Source organism: Amblyraja radiata, chromosome 28 (assembly GCF_010909765.2).
Source record: "Amblyraja radiata isolate CabotCenter1 chromosome 28, sAmbRad1.1.pri, whole genome shotgun sequence".
NCBI classification, from domain to species: Eukaryota; Metazoa; Chordata; class Chondrichthyes; order Rajiformes; family Rajidae; genus Amblyraja; species Amblyraja radiata.
The window spans coordinates 18,720,951-18,737,955 of NC_045983.1; the positions used below are offsets into that span (position 1 = coordinate 18,720,951).

At 40.9% G+C, this 17,005-nt stretch overlaps 1 protein-coding gene and 1 long non-coding RNA gene across 4 annotated transcripts in view; both read left to right on the forward strand.

The window, feature by feature from the left end:
• The window catches only part of ap2b1 (adaptor related protein complex 2 subunit beta 1), a 172,398-nt gene that overhangs the window by 77,397 nt on the left and 77,996 nt on the right, over positions 1 to 17,005 (forward strand). For all 3 annotated transcript variants that reach the window (XR_004416089.1, XM_033045970.1, XM_033045971.1), the window contains 3 exons: positions 441 to 587; positions 2,207 to 2,352; positions 11,237 to 11,366. Coding sequence is in view for 2 of the 3 variants with exons in the window: in XM_033045970.1 (XP_032901861.1) it covers positions 441 to 587; positions 2,207 to 2,352; positions 11,237 to 11,366 (423 nt within the window). In the remaining variant the exon portion in view is untranslated. The remainder of the gene's footprint in view (positions 1 to 440; positions 588 to 2,206; positions 2,353 to 11,236; positions 11,367 to 17,005) is intronic.
• Positions 4,982 to 5,871, forward strand: LOC116988932. The gene is made up of 2 exons (XR_004416090.1): positions 4,982 to 5,264; positions 5,598 to 5,871. It is a non-coding gene; the product is annotated as an uncharacterized LOC116988932 (long non-coding RNA).

The window sequence follows — 17,005 nt, forward strand, 5'->3', positions numbered from 1 at the left end:
TTAGTTTCACTACATAAGAAACTTAGAGTAAATTTAAATAATTCCGTTTGATTTCTGAAATCATTGCAACAAACTCTTGTATCGGTATCAAGAGAAATTACAATATTAAATTATAATTATGCTTCTATTTGATCTATATCTTCAGTCTTTTAAAATGTTAATTGTGCTTAATATCACTATAACAGAATTTGATTACAGATGATTTCCCAACTGAACAGAATTAATACTCATATTTATTTAAACATTTTTCCTGTTGAACCGTTCCATGTGAATTGCATGTAACGACAATATAGACCAATAGAGAGACTGTGTAAAGATGCGCATGTAAAATGTCGATTTAAAATCTCATTTTGCGATTCATTTGGATTGTAAATAATTGGGCGTCAACTTAGAATGGAAGCACTTCCTCGTTGATTTTTTGTATTTTATTTTTGTTGCAGGTTGGTCAAAGCTTTATACCTTCTTCAGTACCAGCTACCTTTGGCCCATCTCCAACTCCTGCTGTGTCAAGCAGTGGGCTAAGTGATCTGTTTGAACTGCAAACTGGAATGGGAATAGCAGCTGGAGGCTATGTGGCCCCAAAAGCTGTAAGTGATGTCCTAATCTACATGCTACAGAAGATAAATGGAACTGACTCTGTTTTTATCAATTAGATTTCAGATGAAGGATTTTTAGCAAATGTCAGCCTGTCTAAAGCAGCAATTCCGAGTGATATATTTACCACTGAATAGCATTTACCATCTGTTCTTGCAATAAGTTTGGAAGTTAGACAAGGAGGCTAAAAAATTTCCATTTTTTTAAATATGTTTACAAAGCATAACAGGTCCATGTTGGTATATTGGTTAGAGTCATACAGCACAGAAACCAGCCCGTCCCGATCCAAAACGTTATCTGTCTATTCCCTCCACGGATGCTGCCTGACCCACTGAGTTATAGAATCATATAGCACAGGCCCCTCGGCAGAAAGTCATCCATTCCTGCCAAAATACCCCATGTAAGCTAGACTCATTTACCTTGTTTGGCCTCATCCCTCTAAACCTTTCATTGCCGTGTACTGCTGAATGTTTTTTAAATGTTGCTATTGTACCTGCCGCAATTACTTCATCTGGCAGCTCACGTTTGTTGTCCTATATAGTAGGTATGTTGCAAAGCCTACCTGAAGCGTCTTTGAAAATCTGCCGCTGCGGGTGTGCGCGATTTTGGCGCCGTTTAGAGGGGGCGGGTTTAAAACGCGATTTTCTCTAGGCTGTTCAAATCGAAGATGTTCAGCCTAGTTAATTATTAACGAAAAATCGCTGGAAGACCCCGTCGCAAAAGCTATTATTAGGTTTAAAGGCCTTGAATAATAGTTATAGTAGTTTAAAAATCAATCTCTAAACCCGCGACCGCCAGCAACCGCAGGGTCTCATAAAGCAAACCACAGAAGGTAGGTTGTATATTTTTACATTAAAAAGGGCTTCTAAAGATCCCTTTATACAAAGTTTAATATTGCGAGTAGCTCATTTTGGGCCCATTATATCGCGCAGTATTTTTCTGGGCATTTGGGGCACAAATCTACCGCAATGTGAACGTTCTAAACCAGCGCGTTCCACAGGGACCCACTGGAAAGCTGATTTAAATGGGCATTTATTTACAGCAATTGAACACTGAATTCCTTCCATTTGGCCTATAAATTAATGTAAATGAGATTTAAAAATCATGTTTTATTGTGAATTATTTGTGAATATTATTTGGACATTTAGGCTATTTAAAAATGTTAATCATTTATTAAGAAATGGATAGATGTTTAGATCTAGTAATTGAAGTCTGAAATTAGCTACAATTAGGTAACTAACTAATTATATGCTTTAATTTCAGGTCATCCAAGTAAGATTATTTTATATTTGTTTCAGAATGCTTCAATCTATGATAACTGAAAATTTCATTCAGTTCTCTTAATTTTTAAGAAAGTTATGGGCTTTTGACTGTTCACGATCACAACTTTTTTGTTATGTCCATAGAAAATCAATAGGGAACAAGATGCTCATTTCCGAGTATGAAAATGGCCATAACTTTTTAAATACTTGAGATATGAAAGTGAATTAGGTGTCAAATTAAACTTATTTTTATGCTTTATCTGATGGGATAAATTACAGACTTGATTTTTAAAATCTCAAAATTTTGTAACATTGCTATATAGGGCTTAAATTTGTTTTTTGTTCGCTAGATATGGCTACCTGCAGTGAAGGCCAAAGGTTTGGAGATTGTTGGAACCTTTTCTCGAAGGCAGGGTCACATCTACATGGAAATGAATTTCACAAACAAAGCCTTGCAACACATGGTTGAATTTGCCATTCAGTTCAATAAAAATAGGTAAGAGCCCGCAGGCATTCTTGAACTGTAGACAAATAGTGGGATGTTAAAAATAAATATTTTTTATTTCCTTTCTGCCCCTTTTATTTGTTATCTTTTCCTTTATGAAGTATGGTTTTGTAGTTAGAAACAAAGAACTGCAGATGCTGGTTTGTACCAAAGATACACACAAAGTGCTGGTGTAATTCAGCGGGGAGTCAACATCTCTGGAGAAAAAGGATGGGTGGTGTTTCAGGTTGGGATCCTTCTTCAAACAGTACTGCAGTTTTACTGTTGTTGGCCATACTAAGCCAGTTGTTAATGGTGCCATCATTCATGTGTGAATTCAAAGAATGAACCAGCTATTAAATGATTTTCCATTGGATATCACCAATCCAGTCCTGGCTCGCATCCTTTACATGCTTTCCAGCAAGTTTTTACCAATCAAGACTAGGAATTATTGCACTCCATTATCCACTACCTAACCTACATAGTGCATCTAAACCTAGATGCTATTTTCCAGATATAGCTTCGACTGAAACTGGCCATCTTTAAACAGTGATTAAATTTGTTGCTTGCAAGAACATTTAATTTAGCTGTTGATGGCTAAATCAAGTAATAGTCATAATAAGTAGGGATTCTTCCAATTTTCATTGGTTGGCAGATAATGAAAAGCTGAATTGAAATTTCAAGATTATTAAGTGATCTGTCTTGTGCCTGCTTAACGATGTGACAACGCAACATTTCGTCTTTGTCACACTCATTTTGCTATGAGTTGGCTGAAATTGGCTATATTAAGAGCTCTGCATTGGTTTCACTTCTCAGCCGGAGATTTTTATCAGTTTCACTTTCCATTAACTGTCAACAACTCGTCTGTGAATGTATCTTACAAATTTAGATTTGAGAATGATTTCCACATTTTTGCTTCCCATCTTCATAGCCAGCAATTAATTTGTCTGAGTTCCTCTTGTAAGTATGAATCCTCGTATGTTCAGTGTGTTTTTGGATGGTATACATAGAATACAGTCTTGTGAACCCGTATGCGGACGTGGCGTCGAAGGACAAGAAGCCGAAGCAAAGAAGTGGAAGCCAAATAACTGACGGAAACTAAGCCGAAACGCCAAATAACCGAAATAACCGCCAAATAACCAAAAAAAAACAACCGAAAGGGTGGGATGCCTAAAAGCAAACTCACCGAAAGGCCACTCTGCCGAAACGCCAACTCACCGAAAGGCTGCGTCGCCTACAAGCCAACTCACCGAATGGCCGCTCTGCCGAAAAGTCAAATAACGGACATGGCGTCACCGGGAGGGGGGGGCGGGACTTATTACGATTGGTCCAGAACCCCACGTCCATCACATCACTGGCCGATGGAGACGGGAGGGTGGGGGTCTTTTTCCCCACACAATCCATAGGTGACTGGGCACTCTGAATCCGAGCACCAAGGTGTAAGCGGCCAAAGGAGCTCATCCCCCACTCTCCAACGGCCGCGGCCGCCCTCCGCCTCATTTCCCCCCCCCCCCCCCCCCCTCCCCAGTGCGGCCGCACTGTGACAGGCTGTGTTTCGGCAGCGCCGGGTGGAGCAGAGGTGTGGGACAGGATGGTCCCTCTGCCCACCCAGAGTCACTGACCGCAATGCACCACATTAAAACTCAGATTTACTGATTTAAAAACAAAAATGTTACATGTATAAATAGTTCTTACATTCAGGATAATCTCGTTAATTAAGTGGTGGGATTATTTCCCTGTCCTAACTATGCCTTTGTTAATTACCTCGTTAATTAAGTGGTGGGATTATTTCCCTGTCCTAGCTAGGCGTCCCACCTTTTCGGTTAGTTGGCTTTTAGGCGCCCCGCCCTTTCAGTTAGTTTGCCTTTAGGCGTCCCTCCCTTTCGGTTAGTTGGCATTTCGGCTTCGTACGCTTTCAGTTATTTGGCGTTTAGGCTTCGTTTCCGTTCGATTATTTGGCTTCCACTTCTTTGCTTTGGCTTCTCGTCCTTCGTTGCCACGTCCGGGTACCTGTGAGCCATTGCTCTTTGGGCCAAAACAAGAGTTAGCTTGGCTACTATTCAAATTTTTTAAATCTACATATCCGACTGAAACAATTAGTATAATATTCTTTCAGACTGGAGAAAGAAGAGGCAGTTTGAATTTGAAATAAAAATAGAAAATGCTGGAAGCGGCCAGTAAGTTAGGTTACATCTGTGGAAAGAGAAACCGAGTTAATGTTTCAGAATAATTATTAACATTTTAGGGCGGCACAGTGGCGCTGCTGATAGAGCTTCTGCCTCACGGCGCCGGACACCCGGGTTTAATCCTGACCTCGCCGTCTGTGCACGTTCCCACTGTGGCCGCGTGGTTTTCTCCAGATGCCCCAATTTCCTCCCACATCCCCAAAACATGTGGGTTTGTAAGTTAATTGGCCTCTATAAACATAGAACTAGTGTGAACCGGTAACTGATGGTTGGCGTGGATTCTATGGGCTGCAGGACCTATTTCTCTAAACTAAACCAATAAAGACCTAATACAGGTATCAATATTAATTATGTTTCCCTTTCCACAGATGCTGCCTGATCTGCTGAGTGCTTTCATTATTTTCTGTTTTTATTTAAGATTTCCAGAAATGTTTTTATTTTCATAAGTTTGAATTTGAACTCTAGTTCCACCACTTAGGTTCAATTTAAAAGGTTGACAACAATTGATGGACAGTTTCATTAGAAACCATTAATTAGAATGACCCTTGCACGTGAAATGGCAATATTAAGTTGACATTTATGTGACAAGAGACCCAAGGATTGCTGACCTGAGGTACAGAAAACTGGTTCAAGATAGGGATGTTCATATATGATATGGGCAAGGGGAGTAGGGCTTTGTAGAGAGAGCTTTAGTTTGTATTTGACGTGCTCTAACTTTTCTGTCGGTATCAGCTGTTGGTATTAGAAATAGAATGTTCCCATCCTGAAGAAATATGGTATTTCTTAACATTAACAGTTTAAATGTAATTTATACACCTGCAATTTAAGTGACTTGGTGGTTAAGATGAAAAGTTTTTGGCAGCGAACTTCAAGCTGTGTGTGATTGTGGGATGATTTGCCTCAGTGGATGAGAAATGCCCACATGACAGATGGTTTGCTTCTGAGATCATCAGCCTTTTCAATGACCCATCTTTCAAGTAGCAAGATCCTTCCTGCCATTGCCCTGAGGCAGCTGGATTTGTTTAAAACAATCTTATGATGAAGCCATCAGAGCTGAGCTTCAGGTAAGAGATAAATTAAAAGCAAACATTGCGACCACTGGAAATTTGAAATGAGAAAAAGCAAGAAACATCATCATGATCAAGACTCTGCTTTAGGACACTGAGCGTGTAGAGGAAAGATGGGCAGTGTAAAGAGATGAGAGGATGCGGTAAGAGGGGCTGGTAGATGATAGCTGGAACCAGGTACGGTGGGTGATGATAGGTGGATGATGTTAGGTGGGGAAGAAGAATAGGGAAGTTTGGAGATAGAAATTGGTGGGTGATGGGTGGAAACACTTGAGGGGGCAAATTATGGGCAGAAGGAGCAATTTGAGGAAGGAGGGGAAATGTAGGGACAGAGGCAGAAGATGAAATGTGGGTCAAAGGTGGGATGATGTGCTGATGGAACCAAATGGAAGAGAGGATAGGAAGGGTAAGCCAAAGGGGGAAGTTTGTATACAACCCAAGGACATTTATTTTAGTCTAGTCTGTGTTTGATATTGCTGTGGCATTGGAGAACGCCACGAACAGGTAGGTTGCATTTCGTTGTCTCTGTACTGTACACTGACAATGACAATTAAAATTGAATCTGAATCTGAATCTGAATCTTGGTGTGGGAATGGGAGGGGAGCTGAAATAACATGCAACTAGAAGCACAAGAGTCACATTGTGGACAGACTTCAATTGTTCTGATCTTGGCTTGGTCTTGCTGATGTAGGAGGGTTATGAGCACTGAATGCAATAAACAAGGTTGAAAGAGGTGCAGTTGAATCTCTGCCTCACCTAGAAAGGCTGTTTAAGTCGCTGGGTGATGGTGAGGGCTGGGTTGTTGCACAGAGGAAAGTGCCAGTGGATGGTAGGAATGGATGGGGAAGGGTGAGTGAGTGGACCAGCGAGTCACACAGTGGTCCCTGCAGAAAGTGGACAATATGGCTAGTGTTGGGATCCTGTTGGAGCTGGCAAAACTGACTAAGTGGAGGCTAGAAGGGCGAGAAGTGAGGACCAAGGGAATTCTATCTTTTTTCTATAGTCAGGATCGAACTCGGGTCTCTGGTGCTGTAAAGCAGCAACTTTACCTCAGTGCCACCATGCACCAGGATGAACTAGCTCCATCCTCTTGCTGACATTGAGGGAGAGGTAGTTTTCTTGACACCATGTTTCTAAGTTCTTTACATCCTTCCTGTACTCCATCTCATCATTGGTCGAGATCCGGTCCACTACAGTATGAATGTGGGGTCATCTGCAATTCTTGGAGAATAATACAGCTCATTTGGCCTCAAGCTCGGGAAGAGTTGGAGCAGGAGCACAGATGCATGATTGCACCAAATAATGTAATATTGAAAATTTTAGAGACTTGTTCTACGTGTTATTTCCCAAGATGCAATATGGCGTGGAGAAGTACGTGATAATGTACAGTGAAATACAAATTATTGAACTTAAAAATTTATAGAGTACATAATCTATCAAAATTGCTTTTAAACTGCTCCGAAAACTGTAATCTGAGTTGAAACAATAATATTGTATAATATAATGGCCCTAATGACGGCTGCCACAGTGTACGGTAAGCCCTTTCTAGAGGGCGGGCAGGGGGGGGGGGGTCGAGAAGGGGAGAGGGAGAGAGAAGGGGTGGAGAAGGAGTGGAGACACTTTTAAGAAGTATAAGGAAATGTTTAGCAGGCATTTTACCTACCGGTCGGTTTTCCTTGGTCCTGAAAACTCCCATGAGCCAATCAAAATGCACGGTCAGCTAAGGAGATTGCCTACGGCTGCCCTCGACTGCCTGTAACTAAATAGCGACCCCACTCCACTGAGTTATAAAGAACCATGCCGACCAAATTTTACTCGTGGAAAATGTTTCAACATGCTGAAAACGTTTCCGCGGCCTAGCTGAGGCCGCGAGTATCCGGGAACTTCCCTCGAGCATGAAGGAGAGCTCCAGTGATCTCATAGGACCTCCTAGGAACACGTGCTGCCCATGCTGTGAGTTTGTGTCGAGGGCAAACTCTTCTAGACTTGCAGATTAGGTCGCCGCAGTGGGACAGCCCCTAAACCGCCCAAGATCCAAAGCATACCACCTCATCTGTGAAACACGGTGGTGGGGGTGTTATGGCCTGGGCATGTATGGCTGCTGAAGGTACTGGCTCACTTATCTTCATTGATGATACAACTGCTGATGGTAGTAGCATAATGAATTCTGAAGTGTATAGACACATCCTATCTGCTCAAGTTCAAACAAATGCTTCAAAACACATTGGCCAGCGGTTCATTCTACAGCAAGACAACGATCCCAAGCATACTGCTAAAGCAACAAAGGAGTTTTTCAAAGCTAAAATAGGGTCAATTCTTGCGTGGCCAAGTCAATCACCCGATCTGAACCCAATTGAGCATGCCTTTTATATGCTGAAGGGAAAACTGAAGGGGACTAGCCCCCAAAACAAGCATAAGCTAAAGATGGCTGCAATACAGGCATGGCAGAGCACCACCAGAGAAGACACCCAGCAACTGGTGATGTCCATGAATCGCAGACTTCAAGCAGTCATTGCATGCAAAATAATAATAATAATAATATATCTTTTATTGTCATTGCACGTCAGTGCAACGAGATTTAGTGTGCAGCTCCACTGATGTACAAGAAAGGTAAATAAATACAATACATAAATAAACAAGCTGAATTGATTGACGTGACCATCTGAGGGAGAATGTCCAAAGGGGGTGGGTGGGGGGGCACTCATTAGGGCCGGTTCAGAGCCGCTATAGCTCTTGGGATAAAACTGTTCCTGAGTCTGGAGGTTCGGGCGTAGAAGGGCTTGTAACGTCTGCCGGAGGGAAGTAGTTGAAACAGACCGTGGCAGGGGTATGATGAGTCCTTACGGATGCTGAGGACCTTCCTGAGGCACCGCGTGTGGTAGATGCCCTCCAAGGCTGGTAGCTCTGTCCCGATGATCCGCTGCGCTCTGTTGACGACGCACTGAAGAGCTCTCCTCTCCGCCTCCGTGCAGCTGAGATACCACACAGAGATGCCATACGTTAGTATGCTCTCTGTGGTGCAGCGGTAGAACGTTGTCAGCAGCTGTTGGGGCAGACCAGTCTTTTTTAATGTCCTCAGGAAGAACAGTCGTTGCTGTGCCTTCTTGACCAGCGCGGCAGTGTTTGTGGACCATGTGAGGTCTTCTGAAATGTGAGTGCCCAGAAACTTGAAGCTGGACACTCTCTCCACACTTTCCCCATAAATGGAGATTGGGGCGTATTCTCCAGAATGGGACCTCCTGAAGTCAATAATCAGCTCCTTGGTCTTGGAGGTGTTTAGTGCCAAGTTGTTATTGGCGCACCAGTCCGAAATCTGTCAATGTGCATTTCAACCCCATGTGATTTTTTTTCTATTACAAATTTCAAATTGTGGAGTACAGAGGCAAATTAATAAATGATGGGTCTTTGTCCCAAACATTATGGAGGGCACTGTATGTCATGTACATTAACCTTGATAACAATTTTCACCTGTATAACTGTCTAATTTGAAATTGAAATTTTCTGCCAATGTATAATATTTATAGATTGCACATAAGTAAATTGCATTTTGAAGAAATGCAGTTCAGCGCATACAAAATAAGCCCTTATTTATTGAACTGAATTGCTGACCTAAATTCATGATGAAATGCTATTTCCATGCATCAAAATTCAGAGCAGTATTTTTAGCAGCAAGAGTATGTTTTAAACCAATTATTTCCAAACGTCAATTTAGATTTTTTTTTTTTTTTTTTGTTTCTTTGTACTGGTTCCCTGGAGAGCAGTGTGAGGCAGGAACTTGAAGCAGTGAAAACAGAAAAGACAGGAAATACTCATCAGATTGGGTGACATCGATGGAGGAAAATACTAAATCAAAGCGTAGAATGGATGCCTTTCACTTAGAATGCTGATTATGTTTCTGTCCATAGATTTTGTCTGACCTGCTCAGTATTCCTTATATTTTCTGATCACCAAAATCTGAATTATTGTGCTTTTATGTAAGAATGGCATTGATTAATTAACACCCTGACTGGTCGCAGTGTAAAATTTTCTTTCATGGCTGCAACCATTTGTGTCTCAAATGCTTAGTCTCTACCGAGTTCATTTTCTAGAGACTATTTGCACCGTTCCCCATTCGTAAACGCAGGTCTGGTTTCCACTCACAGCAAGTAGATGGAGTTAAGATTGAATCGTATCCCTTTCTAACCCAGTTGTATAGATATAATTATCTAGGATAGACAGCAAATGCAGGCAGCATCTCTGGAGAAAAGGAATAGGATTGTTTCAGTTCTTTAATTTGACCCAAGTGTTTCAGAGAAAGCTATGCTGATATCAAATGGCACTTACTCAACCTACTCCTACTCACCCATGCCCAGCTAGTGCTTCAGCTGGACCATTCCACTCCTGACCTCATCATAATTGTGGACCAAACATTTGAATTCTGGAGGAGAGCTAGGGCATCACTGCAGCAGTTTGTCAGGACAGCTCCATTAGCCCATCCAGGGCATAAGTCTGTCATGTGGCAGAATACTCTCTACTTCCCCTGATGGGCCCAAGTTTCAAGTTTAACACCCTCCAGTTCAAAGCAGCTTAAACAATTAGCACCCAATGTCACACCCTAACCAAACATTCCCTCCACCACTTGAGTATACGGATGTGGTATATCGCATCTACATAATGCACTGAAGATATTTGCCTGTAGACAGAAAATGCTGGAGTAACTCAGCGGGTGAGGCAGCATCTCTGGAGAGAAGGAATGAGCGACGTTTGGGTCGACCCGAAATGTCGGCCATTCCTTCTCTCCAGAGATGCTGCCTCACCCGCTGAGTTACTCCAGCATTTTGTGTCTACCTTCGATTTAAACCTGTATCTGCAGTTCCTTCTTACGCAAAGATATTTGCCTGGTCTACTTTGCCAACATCTCCAACACCTGCGACTTCTGCGAAGGACTGCAGTGGTTGAAGGAAGTGTCTCACCACCACTTTATCAAAGGGATGGGTAATAAATGTTGTCGTTGAAATCTGTATTAATTAACTGTAAAGTTAATTCTTAAAATATTTTTGCCAATTAATGCTTCTCAAGTAAGTCTTGTGGTGCCACTATCTATTAGACGTACTGATAATAGAACACAATCTGATGCACTCCCCCCCCCCCCCCCCCCCCCCCCCCTGCAATACTCATAGCTGATGTTTTGTGAGTCTACTGATTCAGGTGACACATTCAAGAAAATGAAAAGCTTCACTGTGTATCATAACATTGTAAGAATAGTGTCAAGATGTTAAATCCAAATAGTTTGATGTGGCTTTCATTATACCTGAAGCATGCATAAATTCAGCCTAACTTGCTGATATCAGTGAAATAATTGATTTGCCTTTCTCATGGTGGTTATGCACTGAAGTAATCTATAATTTGGAAATAGATGTCTCTTTACTGCAGGCTTATTAATTTGGTGGATCTGGAATTGCACTTCATTGTTGAACATGGCTAAGATTCCATGATGGTTATTTGAACTGAGGCAATTATGTTCCATTGTTCTGATTCCATTCCAGATAATATAACACTGTTTGTAGCTTGTATAATAGTTTTATTTCAGGTTGAGATCATTTGACTTGGAGGACGAGAGGAAAATTATACACGTGCCTAATGTGCTTTGTGTTTCTTTCCTAGCTTTGGTGTGATCCCCACAACTCCACTTCCAATTCACACTCCATTAATGCCAAATCAGAGCATTGATATTTCCTTACCACTGAACACTATTGGCCCGGTGATGAAAATGGACCCGCTGAATAATCTTCAGGTGAGACACTGCAATCTGGATCGAAGGCAATATGATAATTGTTAATAATTTGGTTAGAGTATAAAAGCAAGAATGTTATGGTACAACTTTTATGAAATGAATGTTAGGCCACAACTAATGTCTTGTGTGCAATTCTGGTTGCCACACCCTACATAAAGAACATGATTGTACCTGGCATTTACAGAGCATTTTAGCTATGAAAAGACACTGGGTAGGCTGGGTTTATTTTCCTTGGAACAAAGATGACTGAAGGGGATGTGATCAAGGTGTACAAAATGTTATGGGAATGAACAGCCATGAATGTTGAATGTTCGGGCAGATTTGAAGGGCCCAGTGCCCTACCTATTTTCCTATTTTCAGTGCTCCTATTTTCTTGTGCTCTTGATTTATGTTACATTAGAAAGCCAATTACCTTTCCTATCTTCAGTTTTCCTGAACATAACATTTGTATTTGGTAAGCATTTTCATGCTTTCTCTTGCAAGAAAAGGCAAGCAATGCCAAACCATGGCTCTGGTGACTTACTTAGTAAACAATAAATGAAGGCACAGAGCACTGCCAAACAGGGTGTCTGTTTAATACAAACCACCACCACAACTGCTTGAACTTCTTTTGAGACATAAAAACACAACTAAATAAAGATTCATTTGGAGGAAAAGGTTCCTACTAGAAAAGTTAAACAATTGCATATTTGATCAATTCACCATATTAAATAGCATGCATTTAAATCATTACTAACTTTAATTTTATTTTAATAATACTTAAATTTCCAACACTTAATCTTTCTGAACATAAAGAGAATTAAATTGTGCATTAAATAGTTGTGAATGTGTCTTGTGGCGAATAATGTTTTTAGATGGGTTATGATTAGCACTACTGAATAATCAAATGTTTACTTCTCAACAGAAGCCACTTGTAATCTTCATTAATTGTGATAGGAACACCTGCATTAATAAGTGTGTAGTTGTACCAAAGTGGTAATTTCAAGCATAAGATTTTCTTCCTTTGTTTGATTTTCACTTCTTCTTCTTTTCGTGTCTTTGAAGCTGGTTGACTATATGACAGTTTCCCATTCCTTTACACAGTCCTTTGCGTTTTTGTTGAACACTGCAAGATCCTTTGAGCTGCACTGGTTGGGTAGTAGGGGGCAGACAAGGCAGTGCTGCATTGTATGGTCCTCTTCTCCACATTCACAGGTGGTTTGGCCAGTTTCATAGCCCCATCTGGCCATGGCAGCTTTTGATCGCCCTGTTCCTGTTCTCAGGCGGTTGAGCGTCTTCCACTGGACCCATGGTGCTTCTGAGCCCGGAGGGAGGGCTTCAGAAGGAGGGATACCCATGTCAGTAGGAGGGGGGTCGTCCTCAAGCCTTTTTGTCCATAGTTGGAGTCTGGTTTCTTCCCGTGATGTTATCTCCCGTGATGCCGTACAGCTATTTTCACTTGGGAAAAGCTGTATTATTAGAGTTGGGCTTTAGTTGGAATGAATTTGTGCAGTATGTAAATATGCTCTAGATGCAACAATCTAAAAAATATGCTGTAGGTAGTTCAGATTATAATGAACAATTAGTTGATAATTTCAGATGCTATTTGGATGCAGAGATGATGATTGCCCCTGTCCCAGAGTAGCTGCAATTTGCTAACATTTATCTTGATTTTAAGATTGCACCATATTAATAGGCAGCAAGGATATTGAAATGTTTATGCGGCATCCAACTGGCAATGTGCAGCCACGGGTACAAATTGGTGCAAAAGGCAATCCATGTGTTAATGTTTTTATGATTAGTTTAGTATTCCAGCAGTCTGTTGAGATTGAACAACAGAATATATTAATGAAATATATTACCAGGGTGTTAAATGAATTGCAAGCAATCTAATGTTACGTTAACTTATTTGACATATAATCTGTATTGATAGGTTAACTTTATAACTAGGGTGTAATAGTTTCATGATTAAATTAATAGATTAACATTCCAGCAATTCTGGCCGATTGATCTATAATTTAAAATCCCATAGTTACATCTGAAGGAATTAAAATCAAATGTCCTTTGAAATGGCCTTGGCAATGTACTCAGTTCAGAAGGAAGTTTGAGATGGACTAATTGCTCACCTTGACAGCATCACCCATGGCATATAAACTAATACATATACAATTAGGTTTTGTTTTTTATTTTGAGTAGTATTGTAACTATTATATGTACCATTTCATGCCATCCAAACAGATCAAATATACCATACATAGATACAATCCGTTCAAACTCGTACATTAGAGCAAAGGGGAAGATATCACAATATAGTACTCAATATAGTTCTCAGCATTGTAGCACATCAGACAAAATCCAATGTTCTCAATGGGATAGAGGTGAATTGAACAGTATCTTAGCTTATGAAAGGACTGTTCAGAGGTTTGATAATGGAGGGAAAGAAACCATTCCTGAGTCTGGTGGTATGCACTTTCAAGCTTCTGCATCGTCTGCCAGACGGGAGCAGGAAAAAGAAGGAATGCCCGGGATGGGACAATTATTTGATTATCATGGCTGTGTAATGGTCTCTGATAAATTTACCAACTTCTCTGCAATTTCTTGCAATCTTGAGCGGAGCTTTTGGCAGACGCCTGTTGTTCAAGCGCTTTTGATTGCAACATGCGCCTTAATTTAGTTCAACAAAGAAACTGACAAGTTACTAAAGAAATATTAACACATTTCTAATACAAGTTATCAATAAAAAAAAGTACTACAGGACTAAATATAATGGAATTGATTATATCTGTGATGTAACCTGACAGTATGCTTTCTATTGTGCATCTGTAGAAGTTTGTAAGAATCACTGGAAATGTTCCAAATTCTCTGTCTCCTAAGGAAGTTGCGCCTTCTTGCCCGTCGCATCAGTGTGGTTGGTCCATGACAGATCATTAGTAATATTACCACCAATATTAGAACTAGAAGCTTTCAACTATTTCCACATCCACACCATTGATGCTGATTGGCGCATGTACGAGAGAGAGAGAGAGAGAGAGTGTCTCTACACACCTGCTGATAACATCTGGTGCAGCGGTGGCATATTCATCTAGGTTAGCCACAGATTCCTTGAAAGCTGACCAGTCCACACACTCACTCATTTAGCTAGGTTTGTGCTACAATTGTCCCTGGGTTAAAGAAAATGAGAAAGAAATAATAGAGGGAGATGAAGCATATGCCCACTACTGATTGCTGCATGATGCATTTTAATGAAAGGTGGCCAAATGTGTCTTGTATTTTTTTCTTCTAACATATACGTTGAATTTAGTGAGATCATTTTGTAGACAGACTAGGCTGTCATTTAGGAGCTAACAAATCCACTGAATCTCATATTAATGCAATTCCATGGGAAACTTACAGTTTAACAACACATTTCAAAATTGTACAGAATATTTTAGTTCAGAGAAAATACTGCCGATGCTGGAAATATTTTAAAGGAATATTTATATGACCTCTAAAATAATGCATGAACTATGTTTTCTTAAATAATTTCAGATGGTTTCAATAGGCAGATTAGCAGACATCTGGGAAAGGTCAAGCTTGTATTATATGTGCCGTGATGGATGAATAATGTCTGACTATCATCCTCGTGTGGCTCTGTGACTATACCCATGAGATATCTGTGTGGGAGTGAAAATCCCACATAAAGTTAACTCTTCTGATCAATTGCAAACTTGGTGGGATATTTTCCACTTTTAGAAATGGTATGTCTTGCTACATCCCAACATTTCTGCTAGGTGCGTTGCACAGAAAAGAGTGTACAGCATAGTCACTAGCTGCTTTGTGCAGCTGGTCCACGCCAGAGCTCCAAACAATCCTAACCTACAGTTTCTCGTTATACTGAGGGGATTTATGAGGGGGACATATTTTTAAGAAAACCATTCTGAACAGATAGTCTGAAATGTAAGAACATTTTATAAGGACATGCCTATTTTTTTGATGTGGCTGGGAACATGGCATGCCTTTCTCCTACACCTTCCATATTTCCTGGTTAAAATGGAAAGCGATGAGTTAATCTTTAAACTTGAACATGTTATTGCATTGGGCATTTTGTCATGTATTTAGGTTAAATTCATGTTTTGTTATTTAAATATCAGTGGCGAGATATTGTTTGGATCAAAAATCCAGAGTGTTATTTAATTATTGTAAATGATAAAGAATCTTTACTTGGTCGTATAGATTCAGAACTGGCTTATTCATAGAAGACATAGCGCTGTGGTGGAAGAACAACCTACTCCAATCCACTTATGCATGTTTCTGTACAATACCATCAAAATCAACCCTATACCAATTTAGTACTTTAAATTATGATCCACCCCTGTCCTTATCCATAAATACTCTAAAGCTAAAGGCGGCAAGTGGCGCAGCGAAAGAGTTGCTGCCTTACAACGCTTACAGCGCCAGATACCTGGGTTCCATCCTGACTACGGGTGCTGACCTGTGACCACGTGGGTTTTCTCCGACATCTTTGGTTTCCTCCCACACTCCAAAGACGTACTGGTTTGTCGGTTAATTGGCTTGGTATAAGGGTAAATTGTCCCCAGTGTGTATAGGATAGTGTTAGTGTGCGGGGGTCGGCGGGCTGAAGGACCTGTTTTCATGCCGTATCTCCAAACTAAACTAATAGAACTGTGGTTGCTGATCCCAAAGTGTTCGTCCACTGACACTTCAGTCACTTGCCCTGCCCAATTCCCTCAGAGTAGGTTAAACTTTGACCTCACCTAATTCGGCCATCTACATGCTACCTGAGGAACCTTTCCTGAATATACTTGACAAATTTCATCCCATCCAAGCCCTTGATGCAGGGGTGTTCCCAGTCCTGTCCCTCCCTTAACCAGGTATCCAGGATGGCTATTTGTCCTGGTCACACCTACCTATACACTCCCTTGAGTTCATTAACCTCACCTGTCAGGCTCCTTGCATTGAGATGAATGCAATTTAATCTAACTGTTTTTCCTCGCCCCTGCTGTGTTTCCGTCCTACCTACCATCTTGGTATCATTGACTATTGGTTAATTGAAAAAAATCCTGTGCTTACCAGAAGGTATTTCCAGACGGTGAGGCAATATGTGATATGGGGTGAGTGGATTTATTAGATGGTATTTTTCATAAAGGGTAGAATAAACATGACACAATCGGAAGGATTAGGTGTAATTAACACTGCTATCATCCTGCTAGGAAAAAAGCTAGGAGCAGATTAAGGACGGTTCCATCTGTTCCACGATTCCCTCCTGGGCAATCCATCAAGTTCCAGTTAATAGCATTAGCAAGATTGTCTCACAAAGCATCCCATAGAAACTTAGACAACTTCCTTGTTCGTACTAATTAGTAAAGATAATGTGCCTTTGGCAAGTCATTCCTGATTCGGTGGCATATAGACTCCTACTCAAAATGTATACTACTTTATTACACTCTGGTAACATATGGAGTTTGAAGAATATCAATAGACATTCTATTTATATCTACTTACTAGACTAAGTGGGACCCGTTGGGTCCCATGTTCACACAGGAGGGCTGGTCCCTCAACGCAATATTCCACCTCTCCACCAATTCCAATATTGGTGGCCAGTGAGTGGTGGGGGGGGGGGGGGGGGGGGGCTTTTCTGGAGCGCTAGTATGGGTGTTGTG